Consider the following 24,807-nt stretch of genomic DNA (forward strand, 5'->3'; position numbering starts at 1 on the left):
TAGTCTGTTTTGCTCAGAGGTCCCTACAATTGTACTGATTTTATCTTCATTCAAAATAAGGATGGAAAAGTTGAGTGAACCTGAACTGGGTTTCCCCAGCACCCAGTGTTTGCTCTTATCATATGCATCTCTCTGTACAGATGTTTCTGGGGTATATATTAAAAAAAAATAATTTTTTGTGGAAAATAAGCCTGATCATTTGAAACATGTTGGGTAAGAAGAAGTTGCATTTCAGTGTCTGTTGGTGTTTTCTCTCAGGGCATATTCCACTGCTCCTTCACTTATTCACTCTTCAGTAAGAGATCCTTCAGCTTCTTGAAGGTGAACACTTCTACATTTTCCTTTTCTCTCCATCTTAAAAAAAAAAAAAATCTTCGCAATTCAGTATCTTTCCATAGTCATCTTTTGCCACTCAGAAGGGAATATGCTATCAGGTGCTTCCAAGAGGTTGGTAGTGCCAAGGATCTGCTGAAGGCAATGGCAAAATCCACCCAGGATGTCACTGAGGGGAGATTTCTTCTGTCTACTTGAGGGAGCTGAGAGAGAGGCTTGATAAAGGCTCTCAGATGTTTCTGATGTGCATGAATCTAGTGACCGCAACAGTGCCATGCCAACACGTGTTGATTTGGGCCATAGGATGCCGCAGCCTTCTGCAAGTTCTTGTTTATGCAGAGATGGATGTATTTTACCCCATCTCCAAAGTCACCTCTGCCTGTGGGTTTCCTGCGTGTGGTTCTTATTTAAAGGATGGTTTGCCCACTTCCACCATTTTTCTGTGGCAGCAACAGGCACTGCAGAGCTCTCTCCTGATCCTAAGCTGACCCCTCTGGCCTAGCTATGACACTTCGGTAATTTAATGGACAAATCTGCAGGTTGTCGTCATTATGTTCACTCATGTAAAGTACTTTATACTTCAGGAACAATTTGGCCGAGGCAGCAGGGATACTTCTGTGTAAATATGTCATGAGTTCAAGCATTTTAATGTTCATAAAAAGACAGGACGTCAATTTAAAGTCTCAGCTGTCCCATGCATCTTAGGTCTGCTGATTTATGAAGTACTGAAAATTGGAATCATATAAGCCTGTAACACTCTGGCAGCTATTTAAATAGCAAAACTTTCTTCCAAAAACATGATATATAGAAGACATAAAAGTTTTAAAGAGGTAGTCTGCCTTAATAGGGAGAGAGCATTAGCATTCATTTACTGACAAGAAAGAGCTGATTTTCTTTACAAGAAGCGCTCCTTCCATAACCACCCCATGCTTAGCATTAATCAAATTGCAGCTGTTCTACTGCCGAGACCCCGGCTAGGATTCTGCTTGTGGGAGGGCTGGAGAAGGTCAATATTCTCCGAATACTTTGGTGACAGAGCTGAGCAGCCAGGGCAAGCGCTGAATTTCTGGTCCCTGGTAAAGCCAAAGGCCAGGCGCTCCTTAGCTGGGGAAACCAAACAAGTGCTCACGACCAGGAGGAGAGCGGAAGGACGGCAAAATAAATCAAGCTGAGCTGTCAGTGTGAAGCTGGAAACTCCAAGGGCCAAATGTCACCCTAAGTACACGGCCCTTCACCAGGGATGCTCTGTTAAACCCTGCCTGCCTCCGGACGCTGTTCCAGGTGGCTCCCATGGGAGCGGGATGCCAGCAGGCAGCGGTGCAGACGCCTGCCAGCTTTAGGTGCATCGGATTGGCACTTCTGAGATGATAAAAGACACACAAGTCTCATGAGATGGGAATAGGGGATTCGAGCAGTCTGGCTAACTCGCTCGTGTTGGCGCAGAAACCTTTGTTTGAGAGTAAGCTGAAGTCTTCAGCATTTAAAATAGCTCTTATCTGGGAGGCCACAATGACAAGGAAATGACTGTTTATAGGTGCAGCGCTCGGGGAAGCAAGGAGAGGAGCAGAGCACAGGGCAGGAGTGTGCGCTGACGTGATCTTAATATCAGAAGATAATTGCATCCCAGAATAAGAAAGGGAGGGGAATGATTTCCCGTGTAACAAATCTCATAGATAGTAGAGATATTTACAGAGCGAAAAGCATAACTAAAAGGTAGTTCTTCCTTTTTAACGCTTCACTGTAATTGGCCCCCGATCAATGTTAAAAACGAAATTATTCTGGTTGCCTGGGGTCCTTCTTAGGTCACTGGATCAGCTCATAATTTGGAGTATCTTAGGAGGATAAATCTCCTGGGGAAAAAGGTATAATTCTTGTTGTTTTATGGATGGGCTACATGTGCTTATCATCCTAAGTGACTGGCCCCAAACTGCACGAGACGTTTGTAAGAGAGAGACCTGAAAACACACCTCTCAATATAGAGAGCAACGTGCTGGTTGTGGGATCATTCTGGTCTAAATGAGGCCAGTTTGGTAACGAGGGTAACGACGTCTTGGTTGTAGTACTGCTGGGGGGGTGCTGGGATATGGCACCTGCAAATGCCCCAGTGGGAAGGAGCATCTCTTCAGCTAGGGAAGTTCACGGGGCTTCTTGCTTTCAGCACTGGCAAAAGCTTGGAAGGGAGAAGTGAAAATCCCGCTATTAAATGTAAGCCTAGCACTGAACACTAAGCCTGAGTTGTGTCATCCAAGGATAAACGAGGCTGCTGAAGCCTCTAAAGTAATTGCTCACTAACAATGCTAAGTGCAGCGTGCATCTTACCAAACAAAAGCCTGTCTCTTTGGCACACATAAGACTTGCATTTAATTTCCTTTAAGCCCAAGTCCCTATTATAGCATTACCCTTCAGGTGTAACAAGATAACCGCCTGGTTGATATTAAGGCTTGGAAAGGCCACCAAGAGGCCTCTTGGAATCGTGCTGTGGAGGAGAAGGAAACATCCAAAGCAGGGAGGGGCCACGCATACAAGCTCAGCATTTTGCATAGAAAGGTACTGTGAAATTCATGGAGCCTCCCTCACCCTGCTTGCTGTGCTGACAAGGAAGGAGCTCACAGCTGCAAGCGTGCTTTATTTAGCACTGGTTTGGGCTCTTTGTAAGAAACCCACCCAAAGAAGGGGCAGACCTGTCTGATAAGGTGTTCCTGGGACCTAAAATGGTGCTTATTTAAACTGCAGGCTGGCTTGGGGGCCGCAGGTATGTACTGTGCTGTGTGCCCCATGCTCTGCTGCGCCTCGTTTAATTCTGCTTTCGGTGGTAAGTCAAAGATCCTGAAAAGGAGTTGCAGCTTGTTAGGCTGAACATATGGTGCTCTCTACAGAGGCTGATTATCTCTACACCTTGTGGCCAGATTTTCAGCGAATATTAATTTCTATACCCCATCTAAATTTAGGGATGTAAGAAATTAACTCGTAAGCTTGAATTTCTTTTCCTACACAGAAATTTTTCACTGAGAAGGAGGTGAGGCACTGGCACGGGTTGCCCAGGGAAGCTGTGGATGCCCCATCCCTGGAGGTGTTCAAGGCCCTGGGAAACCTGACCTGGTGGGTGGCAGGGAGCATTGTCGTGGTTTCTTTTAAATCCGTAGGACAACTTTTGATGTTTCTTATTGTCCTGTTTTTTCTCACATGTTTTCTCTCTTGGGCTCTTTCAAATATGTGTGAAGATCTTCCCATCAATGTGACTAGGCTGAACGTGGAATCATTTCTGAGGCACTGGCTTCTGAAGCCCTGCATTTTCTGCCTTTTGAGCCGGTCTTCCAGTTGGCAACAGAAGGCAGCACAATAGTGTTCATTGTAGCTTTATTGTCAGGAGAAATCACTTCTCTTAAAAGCTTTTTCTCACAACTGAATTCCCAAGCTGGAGACTTCGATAAAATAAGAGAGTTCTATGTTTGGAGCCAAATACACTGTCATTGTTTTCAAATACCTTTTAGTTACTGAGGTGGTGTTCGTGTGCAAGAATGTATAGATTAGACCATAAAGGAAAATAGGAGTGTTCGTGCTTGGTTAGAGTTACTGCTTTGCACAGCAAATCATAAATACAATGTAATTTTGCTGCCATTGGTCGTGTTATTTGCTCCCTGACACTCTGAGTTTTGCTGTGGCAGCAAATGAAGTTTTGTGCTCCAGACCCTTAAGCCTCTAGGAGTAAATCGAGGAGAACCTCTGGCAGCTGAGACAGCGAAGGTTCGTGGTGCACAGCTGAGCCCGGTGGCCTGTTTTCAGAGATAGGGGTCTGTGAAAAATAAACTTCTTAACTCTGGGCAGTGTCAAGCTATAACATGCACACAGATGTTTTATTCGACTATGTTTGGGTTTATTGTTGGTTTCAGTAGGTGTGCCCTGTTAAATTGTCTGTGACTCTGAGCATTAGGTGGGAACAGCAGCCTTGAGAAGAGCTCTTGGCTGTCGGGGAAGCATTAAAGTGTGTGCTGGTGCTAGAGCACTTGCTTACGTAGAAAACAGTGTGGTCCGTGTTTGACTTAGATGCGGTAGAACTGCAGCTGTTGAAAACGTGTCTAGATATTTTTCATATCTTGGTAGAGCCAAAATTGGGACTTGGATATTGCAAGGTTGTATTCAAGATGCTGAAAATCTCTATTAATAACCACAGATATCTCTCAGCTTGGAAAGGATTCATTCTTTCAGTTTAACCATTCTTATGCAAAATTTGGATCCACGGAGAAGCTGCTTTGTTTGTCTCTGCCTCAAAGCTCAGGTTGGTTTGGACACGTTAAAAATATATTTTACAAGCACACCAGCCAGGACAGCACTGCTCTGGCACTGCTTGCAGAGAGCAAAGCATAAATACTTTGAAGTAAAAGACAAAAATTTTCATCGGAGGAGAAAAGTGGTATCATCCATGTGAGAGTGGGTGTTGGTAAGGACGGGAGCCTGGTGTCTCCAGCAAGGACAGGGATGTACATGATGCTGATTCCCTTTAGCTCCTGATTATGCCACAGGATAGCATGTATCCCTGTGCTAAATCTATGCCATTGACTTTGCTTTCAGGAGTTGATCTGTGCGTCCAAAAGGGAGGATTAGTATGCTGCTCTACTGCTCGAGTGATTTACACTGGACTTGGAATAATAAGACTCAGAATAAGGTGTTAGGCAGTTCGTAGTTGCTTTCAAAACCCGACAGAACTGAATAATTTGTTTGCCCTGTGTGTGCTTCACTTAGTAGCTCAGGTCCCATGCTGAGTTTGTGCCTCTTCTAAACGAGAGCATTGGTTTGCTTCTGGACTCTTGGCTTTATCAAATTTTCTGAATTCTTGAAAATTCTTTTGTTGTTTTCCAACAGCCCTTTGCTTGCATTTGTTTTCAGTCAACCCATTCATTTTCTGTCAATTTGGAGTAAAAACAAACACTCCCAGAAGACCTCGGGCTGTAGCAGCCACCCGAGAGGGAGCCGAGGATTGCTGCAATGAGTGGTTCGGGAGCCCCAGCGACAACAGACGTGGAGAAGGGATTGGTACTCGAACAAAGGGAGAAAGAGAAATGATGTGCTCCCAGGTCAATACTGTTTTATTCTTTCCCTGTGCTAAAAACAAATCTTAAGGATTTGGTTTTTTTTTCTTTGAGGGTTTTTTACAGCCTTTCAGATAACAGCAGCTGAGAGCAGGGGAAGGTGACATGTCCTCTCATGGATATGGCGAGGGACCATTATTTCCAAACTCTGCATGGGACATGAAATGAACACGGTGCTCACGGTGTTCAGAGGTGGTGCTGCTTGGTTAACAGGCCTGATACTGAGACATCCTTACCTACTGTAAATAGTTTCTCTAGATAGTATTCCAAAGCCTCAGGCACAAATTTTGTATGCATTTCCTAATACCTGGAGACGGCAACTGAAATGCAACCCGCTGTGTTATGGTCTCATCTAGGAGCTTCTGAAAAAAATTACCTTTTGTTAGTTCTATTTGATTAACGTAATAGGAGATCTGATTATTTAAATGCAGAAAGGAGTGGAGAACAGCCTGACCTGCCCAAAATGACAGCCTGTGAGTTAAAGAAGGGGCATCACCTGCAGCACGCAGCTCAGAGGATGCAAGTATGGCTCTGCTTTCCTCTTCTCATTGCACACGTGTGTGTTAAGACAGAAAACCTGCTGGGTTCGGGGTTTTTGGCAGATGAATCTGGAGGATGGCTCATAAGGTCAACTAGTTCATGGCCCATGTCCTAAGGCCAATCAGCTCCATCAGTGCTACTTCTTACAGAATTTGTCTAACAGCCTTAAAGATATCCAGTGATAAGCCTACAATTCTCCTGGCAGCCTATTTCAGTATTTTATTTTTCCCACTGGAGAGCTTCTTAACATTCAACATGAACCTGCTTTGCTGTGATTTAAACCTGTTACCTCCGGATCTATCCACCACAGCGCAGGCTCTTCTTCCAACGGGGAAAAAAAATAGGTGGTGCATTCTTTGTGAAATGTTTTTATTTGACTCTTGGCCATTCTGTCCTTCCTCTGACCTTGGGTACCTGTATTGCAAAATTCTGGACACAGTGCACTAACTGAGACCTTATTAATGCCAAGCAAGGTACTGAGAGGAAGGATTACGTATAGTCTGTAATGCATTCTCCTGTTAAACTCTTCCAACAAGGTGCTTACCTTTTTCATTGCCCATCTTCAGCTGGTAGTCCACAGCCCTCAGATTCACTTTATTTCTTTAACAAGTTTCATAAATGAATTCAGCAGTTGATAAATTCCACCTAAGCTTAGGAAGAGTGTACTTCTCATGGTTGAATGCCAGATGTCCAGATAGTTTTCTCCATTTCTTAAAATCATTTTGGGTTCTGAGCATGTCACTCAGTATGACTGCAGTCCTTCTAAACTTCATCTCACCTGAAAATTCAATAGCTTATTCCCAATTCCATCACCTTGTTAATTAATGAAAATATTGAACAAGATGAGACCTGGGGCAGACCCTGCAGCACCCATCAGTATGTCCTTACATATTGAGATTGTCCCATGCATGACCATACTTTGGATACAGTTCCCTTCAACATCTGCTTCCCTGTTGCATGAAAAAAGTTTTAACAAGATTTTCCCCTAGCTTGTTCCTGAGGCTGGTGAGTAAAACAGTGTTGGAAACCTTACTTTCTCTGAGATCGATGGTATCTACCGTCCCTTACCTCCAGAAGGTTTGTTACCTGCTGTAGAAATAAAATATATTTCTTTGGCATGCTTTCCTCTTAACAAATCTACCACCAACTGCATCTCATCTCCTTGTTATCGTCCTGATTCTGACAGATGGTTTGATTTGTTTCTGCAGGAACTGGACTTAATCTGATTGATTTATAAATCTCCCAGCTAGTCCTTTTTTCTCTCCTTAAAGAACTGCATTATGCTGATCTTTTTTCAGTCTTGCAGTAGCTTACTCCTCCTCTTTAGGATCACGAAGATGAATGCTAATAGTTCTTCGATTGATTGAGCCAGCTCTTTCAGCACCCTCAGCTAATGTTTGTCAGACCCTGTCTGTCTGAAAGTTTGCTTTTTTTCTCGAGAGCACTAGTTGTGCTGACCATGTACTTGCAAGGTGGCATTTTAAGTAAAGCTTGTTTCACAAAAGCCCCTGGAATGATGGGCCTCCCTTCTGTAAATAGCTTTCCTCTGTTTGTGGTTGACAAATTCTTTTTCTTTGTTGTTCCTCCTCCTCCTAACATTTCTTTAAAGTGATTTCGTGTTGTTCTTCATGTCTTTTAATAGTTTGATTTTTCTTTGTGTCTTGTTCTCTCTGATTTTGTCCGTACACGCTCTCTTAGTCTCTTCTGTAAACAATTCATCTTGGTCTTTGAAAAGTCTTCTTTATAAGCATTAAGTACTTAAAATCATTTGTCAAAGGAAAACAAAACAAACCCCTCTCTCTCTAAACACTTCTCTATTTTTCCCAGCCTTTCTTAAACTGTCTTGATATGTCTGATTCCCACACTTCTTTACGTGGAGCTGCTAGTTTTCAGCCACGCAGGAGACATTTTCCTGATATTTGTCCATCCATGCTCTTTCTTCTCCACTTGCCCCTTCTCCAACCAAAATCAAGAGGTGCTAGTCTTGGGAAATTGCTTCGTGATGTCTGCCAAACTGGGTCACTTTGGTGCCTATCAAATTAAATATATTAGTGCTCAGACTTTTCTAAAAATGTCTCCCTGCTTTTAATTTGGCAGAATCAATTCCCTGAACTGGAACTGAATTTATGAGTAGTTGTGTGCCCCTAAAGCTGCAGTCTCTAATGGTTTTACTGCTTTCTGAAAAAAAAAAATTCACCCAGATCTAATTGCATTATTGGAAATGGTTGAAGCACTATAATATATGGGGAAAAATTTCTGTGGTCTCTGAGAAATCCTTTGTTCAGAAAGAGCCAAAAAGGCCATCTAATGCTTTCAGGAAAGAATACTCTGCAGAGATTTTTCTAGTTTGAGAGTGGGAGTCATATCAATACTTAATTCAGGGTGCATTCAAGAGAAAGATGTGGGTTGTGGAGGTGGAAACTGCACTTGTTGCAAGGCAAAAAAATAATAATTAAAGGTCAGGAAATAATTTGTAGTTCAACAGTAAAAGCTCCTGAATACTCTTCATTCCTTACATTATTACTCTCTGTGAAGGAGGGCATTAACACTCCATGATGCCCTAATTAGTTTACCAGGCTGAATATTCCGGGTAAGCTGTGGTTGCAATGGGCCCAGTGGTTGCTTGTGATTAATGTGGCATTCAGATGAGAAACAGAACGTCAGGTAAGCGCTGCTCCAGGTCGGTAAATGTCAGGAAGCAGAGACAGCTTGGGAGCAATGGCCAAAAGCAAGGAATAAAAGCATGAGCTGTGCATGAGGAGAAGCCTTGTAGAATTTCTGGCCCAAATGAAGTGGGTATAAAAGCAGAGAGAGTCTAGTCAGGAACTGTAACTTAAAATATTAATACTGACAAAGAACAGAAGAACAACTGCACTTACTTTATCGCGAGCCATTAGCTTTGATTTAGTGCAGCCATGGAAGCCTTTCGGTAGTTTCCTTCGTATCTTCACACTCTGCTTTAATAGCATTTGTTTAAATGAGGAGTGGACCCTCAAGCAATATTTCTCTTTAACAGGCAAGTCCCAGCACAGAGTAATAAGTAAACTGGGAACAGTATATTTTAAAAGAAGAAATAGATTCTGCCAGCTCAATTTAAGGAAATATTTATTACACATAATTTCTGAACTGTTTTCTGAGTAAGCAATGGAAAATGATCCTTATGAACAGCGAAATGGAACGAAGGAAAAAGTCTGCATCATTACGGAGAGCTTAATCTTCTGTGTGTGTGCTTGTCATTCCAAGTGATGTCTTCACCTACATGAACTGAGGGCATCTACCCTGGGTCTCTCAGAAATTTTAGCCCCTAAAAGACCTCATTTTAACGTTATCATGCACTTATGCCCTCCCTTTGATGCTTTTATCCTCTTGTCTTTCATTTCTTCCCCCTTTTCCCACAGACCTGCTGTTTGTTTATGTAAAAATGCCATTTCTAAGTTCTGAAGCCCCCCTAGCCTTTTTTTTTTTTTTTTTCTTTTAGAATGCTTGCTTTAGGAAAAGAAAAAGGGGTTGCTGACTGAATTGGTGCCCCTTTAGGAAAGGAAACTCATTTGCCTAGTGATAATGCTCCTTCTTTCTTCCTTTGCCTCTCAAGCAGGCTTGTCTTGGCAATCCAGCCCCTGCCCAAACGTCTTCTGTCTCCCTGAGCCCTGGGTGTGATGACACTTGGCAGAGTGGAAATGGAGTTGCTGTGTTTTGTGCTTGCATCGCTACTTTAGTCCCGAGTGAGAGCGCCTTGTTTGGAGTAACTTGCTAAAACCCACAGCACCAGTGCCTTGTAGTTCATGGTTCCTTCTTTGCTGCTGCTGGTCTCCTCTGACAAGCAGGTAGGCTGTGTGCAAAACAGTCTTAAAACATGTGCATCACATAAAAGTAACACAGTTCAACAACCTCAAAATAACTCCGTTTTTTCCTTTATTTAAACATACTAAACTGGCATCGAGTTTCCAGGGAACCATTTTATCCGTCGCTAAAAATACAAATTGGTGTGCCACATTTTGGCAGATTTATCTCCACAAAATTGTTTATATGAGAAATGTTTCCTACTGTGTATCACAACTAGTAATTTAGTTTAGAGTGTGGCATCCCAGTGAACCAAGAAGCACTGCTGTGGAAGGAAGATGTCCCTCCCTCCCTCTCTGAAATGCCCTGCTGACTTTTTGCTTTCCCTTCACTGTGAGCCTGGTATGCCTTTGCAGACTCAGACCCGTATATTTTACAGCTGCGTTATTAAATTATCTGAGTACTTCCTTTCTTTTACCTCCATGGAATTATGCTAGCGCTCTACATCTTGTTCCTTTTTGTATTACTTTTATTAGTCACAAGAACATGATAGAAGTGATAGACACGGCTTCTCAGAAATTGATACGGTATTTTTTATTTTTTAATCCAGTTACTTGTGGTTTTAAATTATTCTTCTTGCTAATGCAATCAAACATGTTTGTTTTGTTTTGCTGACATCAGAGCTGATGGTTTCAGTGTTATTACACTCGCCTCTTCTATTTTCTGTGGACTTGCTCATATATATTTTTTTTGTATCCTCTTATGGAAAGACTTTCCGGTGAGCGTATCCGTGTCAAAGATCTTGTACATTGTGTGAGTATGGACAAAGACTGGCCCAAATCTGCAGTGCTAGGAATATACTGGGCAGTATGGTGAAAAGTTGATAAATATGTGATCCTAGAAAACGACGACTGCCCTCAACATGCAGTGGGGCAGGTAATCCTCGTGGCTGAGATGGCAACGGGATGGTTGTCCGCTCACATTTCTGTTGACAGGACAGCACATGGACTTGCAGGACGTGGAAGAAGGCAGATGATTCTTTTAACAACTCCATAATTTCAGATGTTGTCTATGACCAAAAAGTCTTGAAGTGGAAAATTATTGGCAGCTTCTTAATCATATTTCTTTTCATTGCACAGGGAACACTGTGTGTACCATGTGCAAAGTGTCTTGTAATAAAAGATGTCATTTAAAAGGTCAGGCTTAATACATTAGGGGGATCACACATTGAGCATATGATATATCTTGCAAATAAGCACGAGCTGATGTGAGTACAATTAATGCAGGAAGGAACTTGTTATCAGACACTTCCTGTTTGGATGCCCCCCATCCTGGTGTTTGGAAGATCATATTCAAGAAACATTTCGGCAATGGGAAGGAGCAACTCAGTGATAAAGTGAGGCAGATGAGGAAGGAAGAGGTTTCTGAACAGAGTGGATTTAAATAGTAAACCATAACGTGCCAGTGGCAGTTAGATTTTTAGCACTGAATATAATAGCAATATGGCTCTTCTGTGTGAGAGCTGTATTTATATTAAGAACATTCAGTTCTTTGGAGGGGTACAGATTACAATTAAAATGTTCGCTTCCCATGTCGAGTCCTCTTGAGCTTTGTTTCCCGTCGCACACAACAACAGTGTGAATGAATTAGATGTCATCGCGGTTTGAGCCTGTGTGCGCCCACAGAATGGTGCTGGAAAAAGCTGCTTAAACTTGTTCGCTGCTGATGTCCTATGGAACATGATAATTGAAATACTGGTATGGTAGGCGTGGTACAGAAAATCTGACACTCGCAGCAAGGCTGCTCTTAAAATAGCTGTAGAGCAGGAGATAGAAAGGACATTCAGCTGAAGTAAAATGTTACAGATCAATTTGTGTGCTTTCTGAAGAACTAGATATAGAACTTGCTTTTACAAGGCAGCACATTTCAGAAAGAACCCCCTGCTACATTGTCCAGTCTCTTCATATCAATTGTGATTTGCACTTTGCTCAATTGTAATTCTTGCACTTCTTCACTTTCCTGGTGCAAATTATTCTGTGCAGTGAAGAACAATAATTCTTAGAAATAGTTTACTTTTCTTCCAGTGGAAAATAAAATTCCAGGTCTCTGAAACTTTGGCTAAAGGTGATCACAAATTTGAATGATAAAACGTTAAGAGGACGCAAAGTCTACTTTATGGCCCACATGCTATATGGCCCATATGGCACCAATTCTGGTGATTTGGTCTGTTGCCAGTTGGCTGGGTGAAGCAGTGACCATGTAGCTTTGGTTAAGTAGTTAACTGACATTACAGTATTCAGGGTTATGAGGAGAGGAGAGAAAATAAATTGATGTAATGAATAGTTCAGGAATAACACAGTTCTGATCCAAATGTACTCAGTCAGAGGGAACAAACAGTGTCTTGTGGTTTGGACATCGGGCATCCTAGATTATTGGGAGAATGGTCCTGAGCTTGTGACATCTGTTCCATGGGAGGTGTCTCGAAGCATCTGTTTCCCTGCTGCAATAACAAAGATGAATAGATTTTTGGACCCCAGGATAGGGACACGAATTGATTTAGAAAAAAGAACAACACGCTTAGACATGCTGTTGCCTTTTCCAAAGAGATTTGCTCATTAGAGTGGTAGGGCTACAGCTGAAACTCTCAGCTGTTTATGGTGAGGCAGCTTGAGCTCTCGGCACAAGTGTAGTGGGGAAAACACAGCAGAGTGTGCTGCAGTGGAGGAAGAAGTCAATGCCAACCCAGGGGACAAAACCAAGCACCTTAAGATGTAGAAACACTCATGTGTTTGTACCTCAGGAAAAGAGAAAATATAACCTAAGCACACCAAAATAAACAGCTTTAATGGGTAGTTTGCTTTTGTCTGGGCTAAGCCACTTCACTGAAAACAAAGTCAAATGAGAGCTTTGGCAAAAGGAGACTTGCAAATACAGCAGGCTAGAGAGAGCACAAGAGTTTCTCCACACAACCTGGACGTAACCGTCCTGCTTTCACACCTCTTCTCCCCTGCCTTAGGGAAAATGGTCAGTGGCCAGCTTTGGGGCGGCCTCTGCAAGGTGGTGGGAACTAAGCTTCACCTGTGTCTACTAGTTCCTCCTGTTTACATTTGCCAAGCAGACTGGTAGGAAGGCTGTTTGCTGTGTACGTGTTAGTCAGGAGTTTCAGTCAAGTCTCTGGTTTGAAAACAGGACAGTGATGTGAAATCAGTGTATCTCGTGAAATTATTAACTCCCAGTTGCTGTCATCCTCAGTCAGATGTTGTGTAATGGTCCCACGTGCTATGGAAACACTCCGTGGAATCAACAACGCTAGATATTATTTAATGCGATGAGCGTGGCAGGCAAAAGCTACTCCTTCAAGGTAATAAATCATATGACATTTAGCTTCCTTTATCTTGGCAAGAAGCCATCAAGGCTTCAGGCTTTCAAGATGTATGAGTTGCTTTTGAAGTGTTTTTGCACTCGGAAGAGCGGGTCTGCAAATGAGACAATGAAATTCTGCATTTATTTTACCTTGTGATAGTCAGATTAAATGTATCTAGGCTGCAAAATAACTGATCTTTATCTGTATAGCTGATCGGTGTTTTTTTTTCTTTCTTCAGATACTCTTTTGTCTTTCCAGTGTCTTAAGTTTCTTTTTATCCTCGTTGCCCACCTATAACTCCAGCTCTGTTTTCGGAGGACGGTAGAAGGCTAACATTTCCTGGGAGGTGGTAAGGGGATTCACGCTTTTCCCCACATAGTTCTGTGCTGGCCTGACATGCAGTGACAGATCATCCTGTTTGGATTGGGCTCCGTTGGCTTCAGAGTGGTCCAGATATGAAGTGAAAGCGTGTAACTGTGCGGAGCTGGGGTGGTGCAGGGGCAAAGCAACGTCACCCTGCAACAGCAGAAATGCGTCAGTTTTCCTGGGTGCTTTTACATCTGATTAAGTGTCAGACGTGATGGGACTTGTTCTTTTCTGGATGGTCCTACTGAAAGAAAAGGCCGTATCTGATGCACAGTCAGTAACATTCGGTGGGAGATCAGGAGAGAGAAGTAAGCACTTTGGGGTTATAAGCATATGGGAGCACATCTTCAGTAAACTTTTGCAGAGAGAATCAAACGTTGAAAGCACGCAAGCAGCAAGGGCACCTAGAAGTTATGTGACCGGTTTAGGGTATGTGACTCTGTAAGCCTGGCTGCAAGTCTCTGCTCTAATTGGTATTCAGCACAGAACTTGGAAATGTACTCGGAGTGCAAGTGGTCTGACCTGTGGAGGAAACCATATGTCATGAATTGCTGAGTGTTCCCCTGAGTGAAACACAGGAAGAAGCAGGGTGCATCCAGTATTTCACTGTCACACCATTTTCCTGCCCTGCAAATGTAACCAAGAATCAGCTGCAGAATTTCTTTTATGCTCAGTTAAAGAACTATTGACCATGGCCTAAGCATATTTTTTTCTGAAGAACCATCACAGGTTGAAATTAAAGGTTTAAACTCCTCCAAATGGCCCTGATGGATTCAGTCCTCTGTTATTGTTCCCAATAAAACAAGCATTTTCCTAAATAGAAAACCTCAATTTTCAGACAAATCATCTCCATAGTAACTGGTGATAAATCATCGCCACAGTAGCTGGATTGCTCTGACATGCAAAATACAGTATTCGTACTCTCAGGTTGTTTTTGTCTGGTCAGCTTGATTGAAATAACTTTTTAATTCTAAAAGAAAAACATTTCATTTTAATTATGAGAAGTCAAACATCCAGATGAGAAATGTCGGAGCTGAGGATGCACACAAAACTTCAGTTCAACAACTTCTTGCTTGCACTGTCTCTGGTCTTCAGTTAAATTCTCTCTTACTGCCCTTTCCACTAGCACTCACATCGCTCAATGGGGATTTACACGGTATTTCTTTTTGCTCCCCACATTCAGTGTGCGGCCGTGAAAACTGACTTTTTACAGATCCAGATGCTGCATTGGATAAAACTTCACTTACTTGTGGCATTTCTCTAGTGCTTTTAATATTATTCTAAAGCTTTTATGGATTTAAATGAACTTATCTCCATAAAACGCTTTTCAGAGCACCAGGTGACGTTGGTGCTTTATGTCAAGTGGACCGAAGCCCAGAAAAGTAAAGTCTAAAATTGTAGGAAATGTCACCCAGTCTGGGGTTTTCAGATGGAAACACAGAGGTTTTGTTTATTTTATTTATTATTTTTTATTTTCTTAAGGCTCCTTAGCATTTAAAACACAGTCCTAATTGATCTCAGCTGCAACTCTGCAAGTGCTGCCAATCTGCCTGTGAGTGCCCAAGCGCAGGCAGCTGGAAAGCAGGAGCAGTCCCGCATGAGGTGATTGCTCACCAAGTATTACAGAGGGAATGGGTCAGGGATGAGCAGAATTCCATTCTCAGAGGTTGCACTTAAGGGCTGAACTGTGAGATAATCGCTTTTTCTTCTGCCATCCTCCTTATTCAGTATGTCCTACAGGTAGGCACAGTGCAGGTTTTCTATGTGGGCAGAAGGATTTGTCACATTTATTTGTATTTGGAGCTATTAATTTGAGGGTTTGTTTTTAAAGGTGTACTTTTTTTTTTCTTTATTCATCTCCAAATGCTTTAATTTCTGAATTGAAAGGATTTGTAAATGTAGGTGCAAAACTTTTCCCGTTTCTTCTCTTTATGCCAAACAATGAAATGACATTGGCTTGCTGCGTTATATGCTGGAGTAAAAGCATCTCTGGGAGTACCAGCCTATTCATTTTCTTCCTAGAATTAATCAACAAAAGTTGTTCCAGATAGGCTTATTTCTTTTGTTTTCCCAGGAGCTTTCTTGTTCTTTCCTCCATGCTAGCTGATGCAAGTCACACTAAAAATCAAAAACAAACCCCAAAGCAATAGTGAAGCCGCAATCACAGTGGTACAAGAACAATTAAAAACAGGCTCATTGCAAATGGTGAAAGAGACAAACAACCAGGGAGGAAAGCAGCACTTCCTACGCACCAGAAAAGTCACTCGAGGCAGATCTTTTATTTAGGTTTCTAAAAGGTTATTTTAAAAGGCTATGATTTGAGTATTTTTGAATGTAATCACCAAAGCTTGTTTGAAGGTTTAGCTGAAGATCAAGATCCTGCATAAAAGCTTTTCCCCCAGTAGGTGAAGGTAGTGGGGGTAGGGCCAGCAGCATCACTGAGCAAAGATTTGCATTGCTTACCATGCCTCATAACAGAAATGCTAATAGGTGGTCTGGGGAAACCTAGGAAAACATGTATGCACTGGCCTGGGTGCACACAGGTGTGTTTGTGTGTGTGAGTATGCACTTATATTTGATGTTATTAGTGTTGTTTTTTTTTTTTTTTCCCTAATGATTTAGCAGTATTTAAATGTGGGAAAAATAAGGGTGAAACCTGCTATTACAAGAGTTAAATTGTGCTGAAATTTTTAGATTTTTTGTAGAAGACAAAATCCTGGAACATCATTCTCTCTAATGGGAGTGAGGAGGCAGAAGTGGTAATTATTGAGGGACAAAATGGCATCAAGTACTTGCTTGTGCTTGGCCTTGGACCACTGGTTCTTTAAGCAGAGTATACTAACTATGTGGCATGATTATAATACATGGGATTCTTTTGGAATAGAGGAGCACAACTTTTTTTTAGATTTTAAAGCTCTCCAAAATTTTTTTTTAATTGGCAGTAAAACAGTAAGGCACTTAAAATGCAAACTATAACCATAAACAGGGCTTTGTTTTATATTTATGGCTTGTGAATAAAGATTGCACAAAATGGTAACTTTTAATTTTGCGTTAACCCAGCCTCATTCCGCACCGAGCGGGGCTCTGGGGTTGTGTGCTGGCAGTTCAGGGAGCCTCGCGTGCAGGGAAAGACGAATCAATTACTGCCTGTGCCTTGCGGTGGGTTGTCCCCAGTGAAATAATCTAAACCTGTCAGATTGTGACAGCTTGCTCTACCTGCACAAATAACACCGTTTTAAGAAATCAAGGACTGCAGATATTGCTGTAATAGATCTAAAAGCGCATACTGATGTGATCTCCCATCTCCTGCAAGATAGCATTTGAAGCTGCTGGTGTGCTGAATATTTCTGCAGCATCAGCCTATCATCTAAGAAACGTGGATCAAATTTTTTGAAAGAGTTCATCATCGAGCAAATCTCCCTCTTGTCTAGCTCTGATACTTCAGATCCTCATACATGAAAACCTGTTTTAAAAAAAAAAAAAAACAAAAAAAAACAACCCACAACCTTCCCTGCTTTAAAAGCCACAGCAGGCTTAAACAACTGCCTGGAGAACGTCCCTGTGTATCCAAAACCTATATTGTACTGAAATGTTATGTCCACATACTCTGTTACAGCATGTACAAGTCTATTGGAGCACTTCTCAGGTTTCAGAGTCCCAGAGAGGTTCCCAGAGCACTCAGCCATATCCTTTCTGTTGGAACAGAGCTTGCAAATCAGTTTGGTTTTTCAGTGTTTTGAAAAAGTAAAAACTGAAGAGAAAAAAAACTCAATTTTGATCAAAGCAAGGCGGCTATCATTGATGTTTTTTAGTTGTGCAATGAATGGAGAAGTGGTGTTTGGAAAACGTTTGCTTTGGTTAACCTGAAACAATTTGCTCAAGGCAAATGAGATACTTGAGTTACATCAGAGTTTGGTTTAGTTTTGTCTAACCTTTAAAAAAGCCATTTAAATTAGAAAATGCTACATAGAATCATAGAATCATAGAATATCCTGAGTTGGAAGGGACCCTTAAGGATCATCAAGTCCAACTCTTGATACCGCACAGGTCTACCCAAAAGTTCAGACCATGTGACTAAGTGCACAGTCCAATCTCTTCTTAAATTCAGACAGGCTCGGTGCAGTGACCACTTCCCTGGGGAGCCTGTTCCAGTGTGCAACCACCCTCTCTGTGAAGAACCCCCTCCTGATGTCGAGCCTAAATTTCCCCTGCCTCAGCTTAACCCCGTTCCCGCGGGTCCTGTCACTGGTGTTAATGGAGAAAAGGTCTCCTGCCTCTCGACACCCCCTTACGAGGAAGTTGTAGACTGTGATGAGGTCTCCCCTCAGCCTCCTCTTCTCCAGGCTGAACAGGCCCAGTGACCTCAGCCGTTCCTCGTACATAAAAATGAAAAGCTGAAAAATCTAATTTTCAAGTATTTTGAAAAGAAAATCCGCTTTTTCTGACTGAAATTAATCTTTATTTTAACCAGATTTTGCAAGTACCTTTATCCAGCTGTATGGAATTGCCATTTTGTGGTGGATTAACTTTTTTGTTGATAGATTTTTCTGCCAGCAGAGTGGGAGAGATGGACAAACGTTGTTCTTACTGTCCTGTTAAGAGAAGGATCACAGAGCCTTTAACGCCTTGTGGTTTTTTTTTTAATCGTATCCAGGAGACGAGTGAATGAGCTGCATTTCCAGCCACAACAAAATATACATTGGTCAGTTTTAGGAGGATACTGTTGACAAAATGAGACTTTAAGGTGTGAAATATCTTTCCGAAATTGTCCATTCACGTTACTTATTTTTAGTGCTTTGAGCACAGCTATAAATCTAAGTAAACAGTGTCTAGCTGTGTCTCTGCTCTAAATAAAGTGCATCAAAAAGTGAAGTTTAATTTCTACTCAAGATCTCTTGAGACTTATATTTTTGAAACTCCATTGGTTGCCTTGACACTGTGGCAGTAGCCAGTTTTTTTTCTAAGGCATCATCTTCTTGCTCAGAAGTGCAGTTGACCTTGATACTGCAACGGTCTCAATAGGAAAGGATGGTCAGAGGCTACACCGATGGCTGATACAAGGGACTAAGGCAGTCCCTAAAGCTAAAACCTCATAATTTCTAGCATTCTGATAAATGTAAAGAAGTAATGCAGAAGTGAATGATCTGCAAAGAGTGAGCATTGAGCAAGTTGTAAGGAAATGCAAAGGTGGCCATTGCAGCCTACCTTTTTGAGTTAGAACATCAGAAGGCTCAACAGAGCTGTGTTCCCACTGCACTGCGTGTTGTGTGTGATACAGGATGAAAGGCTCTTCCCTGAAGAACTTGCAGTCTCAGATGGTAACAGGTGAGACTAATGCAGTAGTTGTCTTTCTGTTTGACATGGAGCTTTATCACAAAGGATAAAACAATGTTGCCAGAGCACGAATGGTGCAGCGTTGTAAAATGACCGGATTTGTTGTGATTCGGTTCATTGCTTTTTTGCCGTAAGGTAATCTGTCTTCCTGTTTGACTTATGCTGTGTATTTAATCAAGTGCTGAGTGAATCTCTTTGAACATCTAAACTAATAATGGACATAAAAATCCTGGTAAATGATAGGCTTCGATAAGACAAGTCATATCTTCCCTAATGACAGCATAATGAACTGAATTTAAAATGAAATCCTATCGTGAACAGTCACGGCCCATTAGACAATGAAATTTCTTGTTAAACTGACTTTTTAAAAGCACTTTGCAAAAAATGAAAATGAAACAAAATTGCACGATATTGTTGGAAGCCACTTGCAGCCAGATCCTAGTGATCTTTAGGGGTGAAAACCAACTAGATTCAGTAAGTACTCTGCTTGAGCAAGGACAACCTCTAAAAATGTCAACTATGAATTAAGTGTCATCCAAATCATTCCAGCAAAATTTAACAGCTAATATCACCATTTATTGTTTTTAGTAGTATACCCATCAAGAAAAGATGGAAAAAGAAATAAAAAGAGAGGTAAGGTTTCTTTGCTTGTGATGACTGCTGTTCTACGTGGATCATGTAGAAAAGGGAGAACCATGAAATTCCTGATGTTAAATATTACAAGTTTTGAACAAAACACTTCAAAAATAGCAAGTGGGGTGACTTCCCAAAGGCAGCCAACAGGAGGTGCAGAGAATGGAAATGACTGGGGAAGTGCTTGGCTTTGTTGGTAAGTGTTCCACAGCAAGCGTTTCATAGATCCCTGTACTGTTACAGTCATCTTCGAAGCAAATCCAAAACAGCTTTCTAATGAACAATGATTATTGCAAACTGGACTAGGAATGAAAATTTAAATCAGAAAAAAATAATAATTGTAAATATCCAAATCTTATGGAAGTCCAGGATGGTGTAGGTTCCTATAACTCATCACTTCCTTTGGAATCATCTAGCTGAAGATGCTTTGAAAATGGGATCATAAACTTCCCAGCCCCCCAAGCACTTGAATTTTTTTACCCTTCATATTTCCTTTATTTAAAATCTGAATGTTCCATATTATTTTCACCTCTTCTATATTAGGTATTAATGATATTTTAGCCATAGGAGACAGATATTTCAATACCTTTTTTAAAAGTTTCTTTTGCTTCTTTCGAAGAAAAAGAGTGCACAGCAAATGCAAGATCATTGTTCCAGTAGTAGTTACAAAAATAACAGATATACAAAGAAAGTGTATTACATTATTGTAGGAATGTTTCTTTTTTTTTTTCTTTTCTTCTTTTTTCCCTTTAAGAAGGAGCATCTGTTCTATAGTTATTTCAATGCTTGGGTAATTCATCTAATGATTACATGGATGTTGGCTGGAAGGCAACGCAATACATTGTAGAGGAAGCTGTAGAGAGGCTAGTAAACACAGGCTTATGTAGTTTTAAGGGAGGCAAAAAGAAGAAAATACGCTGTTCTGAATGATACACATAGTTGGATATCATCAGTCTACATTTTCAAAAGAGCTGCACATTTAGTCACTGCCATTGTTCCCAGCAGGAGCTCTCATACTGCGTTCTTTTGAAATCTGACCATTAGAGATTATTTTGATCCATCCTTGAGTGAGAACACAAAAGCTAAAGTAAATTGTTTCATCAATACAAGTTTATAATTTTAGTCCAAAGATGTCTAGGGCACTTGCAGACAGAGAGGAGCTCTGAATAAAAGATAATTGTCTATCTTATTCAGTGTACCTATCTGGCTATGCTGTTTAGAATTGATATTGGAGGAAGTAAAATTGAAATGGAGAGGATGCTGCCTGGAAGATTTATGTGATTATAAAGAATTGGTTAAATTTTAACTAGTTTCATTTGGACTGATGTAAAATGGGATAGGTTTGTTCTCGTTTCACTGTGATGGAAATGGGCCTCGATTCAGATGTCTCTTTTGGTGCTAAACTGCTGGCTTTACAGCAAAGTAATGAGGATTGGGGCTACAGTGTTTGTGTCAGCTGGTAACACAGGCTTACAGACAGAAAACATTTTACTGGTCAACCAAAGCATTTACCAATAAATTATCAAATGTTTAGTCCTTTTGACCCTAAAACTAGTTATTCAACAACTGTAGTGAGAGCTGTGGAGCAATGAAAGAGCAAGTTGTCCTTTCATGTTGCTATCCATTATGGTTAAGCAAAATATGACTGGTTTCCACTGTCAGCAGATGTTAGGAAATAATGAGCTGGTAATGAAATAAAGCTTCCCGGTAGGACTTAAGGGTACAGCACCAATGTGATAATAAAAATACACTGAGCATGTTAAACAAAAGCAGACTGCTTTGGCAGGAGTCCTAGAGGTAGTGAACTGAGTTAGGCCAGCTTTGGCTAAAAGACCAAATGGGGTCAGCAATATTTAGAGTAAATAATAATCCCCTTTGTAGTTCCAGTTGCAGCCTTGGACATTTTTTTTCTTCCTGTCCTTTAAGCATCTTCCTGCTCACAAGATGAATTTCATCGAGAGACACTTTTAAAGAAAAGAACAAAAAGGCAAATAAAAACCAGTGCACAGAAGTCTTTTAATCTCATGAAATTTTAGTTGCATGTTATAGGTTAAGTGGAGGGAAATGAAAGAAGGAACCACACAAACATTTGCAAATGGTAATGTTGTGTGTGAAAGGAAAATAAGTCACAATTAAGAGACAATCTTCATTGTATTTCTACAAGTAGTCCCTTGAATAATATTGAGCATAAGGGGCTGAAGCTCAGACCGGCATCCTTAGAACAAGCTATTTGGTCAGGTCAAATCCCAGTGCTATTTTACTGTGCTTCATTCATTAAACATAAAGAAATAAAAGTATAGCTCCATGTGCTTATGTGCACGTGTTGGACAAGTGCATTAATGACCGGAGAGCAATACTGGAAGAAGCACGCTAAGAAATATTTTGCAGTAATAAACCAGCTGACATGCTAGGTAACACTGCACAATCATTTTGAAACAGCTCCTGGGAAGTTTCCATCCCTTAGCCGGAGTCATTGGCGATGTGTAAGGAAACCCCAGATCACCAGTGTGTTGTAAGTGATTTTCACCTCTAGCAGTTGTGCCCCTGACAGGGGGGTGAAGAGGTAAGGATTGTTAGTAGGAAGGGATGACTTTTTCTCAGGGATGTGTGAATCAGTTGTCAAGACTGGCAGGGTATAAAGGGAAGTGCCACAAACATCTGATTGCGCTCGGTGGAATGGGAGTAGGGAAGTGATGTTCACAGAAGAGAAACTGGAAAATTTCTTTTGATAGGCCAAATTGAGTAGAAACATGATTGAGGAGGAATAACAGGTGGATTTGTGAGAGAGCATTTTGGAAGTAATGGGGTTTGTGTGTAGAGCTAAATAACTGGCGATATTATGTATCTGAAAGCGTGTACAGTCAGCTTTTGAAAATGGAGAAGAAATGTCAATGAAGTCAAAGCTACTAATCTGGCTGCAATAGCTGCGGGGGTGACATGGGGTCCAATGAGTGGGATAAGTGAAGAAGGAATTAGCAAGCCATCCGGAAATGATTTAGGCAGCTGTCTCATCCCTTCCCCTGCAGTCGTGCGGCGAGTATTGCTTCCCTTATTTTCAACTGTAGAAATCTCAGGAGGCAGCAAAATTTCAATGAAGAAGTGATGACAGCTCAGGGAATGGAGTTTGTAATGGAAGCAATGAAGCAACCTTATCTTCAGCACGTATTTGTGCTCCCATAATATAGATCTCCTATCTTATTTTATCTATATTAGTGAAAAATAGTGTCTCTTAAATTTATTTTTAAACTAGTTCCTGAAAGAAACAATACATATGTGATTGCTGGGTCTTTTTCCTCTCCAGTTACCAGCTGGCAACTTTTGAAATAAAGATAGAATGATAATTATGCTCCCACATGCTAATTGTAAAAATTGGCATCAGATGGGCAAGGAGAGACCCAGATTAGTCCCTGCAGAAAAGGCAGGCTGAGCTCTGCCATGGCACGCTTTGGCTTTGCAGGGCTGCTGGGAAGTCGCTTGCTGGGAGCCTGTTCGTCTCCGGGATGGTTTCAGCAGAGATTATTGCTTACCTGCAGAGTTAATTCCTGGGTGAGAGGAGGGTTAGAGAGGAATGGGGTAGAAATGGTGGTGTTGCTAATAGGGAGTGTGAGGGTCAGAGGGGAAAAGACACGAATCTATAGGGAAGCAGGGTTATGGGTTCTGCTGCTTGAGGACCGTGCTATGTACCTGTGGGATAACACCCCAGAGTAAATCTGGGGCTGTTTGTTTCCTCTGCGGGAGAGGTGAAAATAGAATTGATTCCTCTGGATTTCACCAATGCCCAGGATGGTGTTACTGATCCAACTCTTCGTGTTCACCAAAGGATGGTTTCTTTTTCAGGGTAATACTCTGTAGCCAAAACGATTAAAGCTAAGGGCCTTGAGTTAGCCTGAGTTTAAGCCGTAACTTCTCTTTTGGCACATAGTGATCTGACCTTTGGGCTCTGTGAAGATCCATATTCCACTGAAGTCAGTGGAGATGATCAGCATATTTGAAATTTGGGTCACGTTTATGTTGAAACACAGCTTCGATAGTCTAGCTTGATGGCAACACAATTTAAAAATATGCGCTGTGTGTACTTCTCTTCAGGCCTCTCGCTGCTGTTTCTCATTTCCCATAGCTGTGCCCTGCAGCAGCACTGAAAAGTACATTGGTTCCTATTTTAGCTTTTGCTTGGCAGCTGAATTAGGGCTGATCCTGCAGAGGTAGCAAAGGTGGAGCTCCTGGTGGCCCTTGCACTGTAGCGCTTGCTGGTCCTGACACAAAAGTGCAGACCTGCCTTTGTGTTCCCAGCAATTCGCGGGAAGCATGAAATTCTGTTTCATCAAAACACAGTGTCCAGTTTGCCTCCTTCTCCCCAGACAAGTGCCTGCCTCTTTCATTACCGTTTGATGTGGATCCAGCAAGAGTAGCAGCCCTGCAAAGCAACCGCAGTTTGCTTGATTCTCTACCACTGAGGAGGGAAGGTCTGAAAGGAGGTAAGACGAGAGAACAGTTGGATGTGAGCACAAGGAAACAAAGAGAAAAATAGGACATTGTAAATAGTGATTGCAGTACATTGCCTATTTATACTGCTCACAAAGAGAAAAATAGCACATTGTAAATAGTGATTGCAGTACATTGCCTATTTATACTGTTCTCTGACTGATGTGTTTGTCCTAAAGCTTTTAGAAAATACAGAATTGTTTAAAACACGAATGGCAACTTTTTTATTAAATTCCTACTAACCCATTCTTTTGATCTAGTCTAACATTGTTTTTGTAGTATTTATCTTCCAGCATGTCACTCTGTCTAGTGTTGAACTGCTATAAATCGAGGCTTATGTAGTTCCTTCAGAAGGCTATTTCATAGTCCAATATATGAGACCCTATTTGCTGTCTCCTTGCCTAAATTTGACCAAAATATCTTTCTCAATTTCTCCATTTACTTTGTGTATATATAAAGCTGTACATTTAATTCTCTCAGCACTGAGAAAAAATTCCTTACCTAGGAAAATTTTAATTTTACTTTCTTTTAATCATTCCTTATGCATACGCTTCATTTCTGTGAAAATCCACGCAAGTTTTACTGAAGAAAGACTATTTCTTTTTTTTTTTTCCTAGAATTTATGGAGAAAAGTAAGTGTCTCATATAAACCCTTTTCTATTAATTGTAGAGTGGATTTTTAACATCACAATGGAAATAGATTCCCAATAAAAAAAACATCCCTCCATCCTTAGGCCACAAATGGCTAGGAACTAAAATGTTTACATGCCTGTTACTGCCATCACTTATACAATCTAATTCTACAGTTCTGGTCCCACCACTCTATAAATTTCAATTATACTATTAGCAATAGCTCTTCACTGCAATAATTGGTACACTCACTTTATC

General features: G+C 41.2%; 1 protein-coding gene across 19 annotated transcripts in view; it reads left to right on the top strand.

The window, feature by feature from the left end:
* Positions 1 to 1,739: 1,739 nt before the first annotated feature.
* The window catches only part of LOC310904394 (uncharacterized protein), a 113,683-nt gene continuing 90,615 nt past the window's right edge, over positions 1,740 to 24,807 (top strand). For 9 of the 19 annotated variants that reach the window (XR_014588281.1, XR_014588282.1, XR_014588283.1 and 6 more), the window contains exons 1-2: positions 3,099 to 3,145; positions 23,796 to 23,912. Coding sequence is in view for 2 of the 19 variants with exons in the window: in XM_083849066.1 (XP_083705192.1) it covers positions 3,109 to 3,145; positions 23,796 to 23,912 (154 nt within the window). In the remaining 17 variants the exon portion in view is untranslated. Of the gene's footprint in view, positions 3,146 to 15,096; positions 15,211 to 22,893; positions 22,984 to 23,795; positions 23,913 to 24,807 lie in introns of those variants that run through there. The other 10 variants (XR_014588288.1, XR_014588289.1, XR_014588290.1 and 7 more) reach the window with 7 other exon arrangements.

Source organism: Anser anser, assembly GCF_964211835.1.
Source record: "Anser anser genome assembly, chromosome: 9".
Taxonomy (NCBI): Eukaryota; Metazoa; Chordata; class Aves; order Anseriformes; family Anatidae; genus Anser; species Anser anser.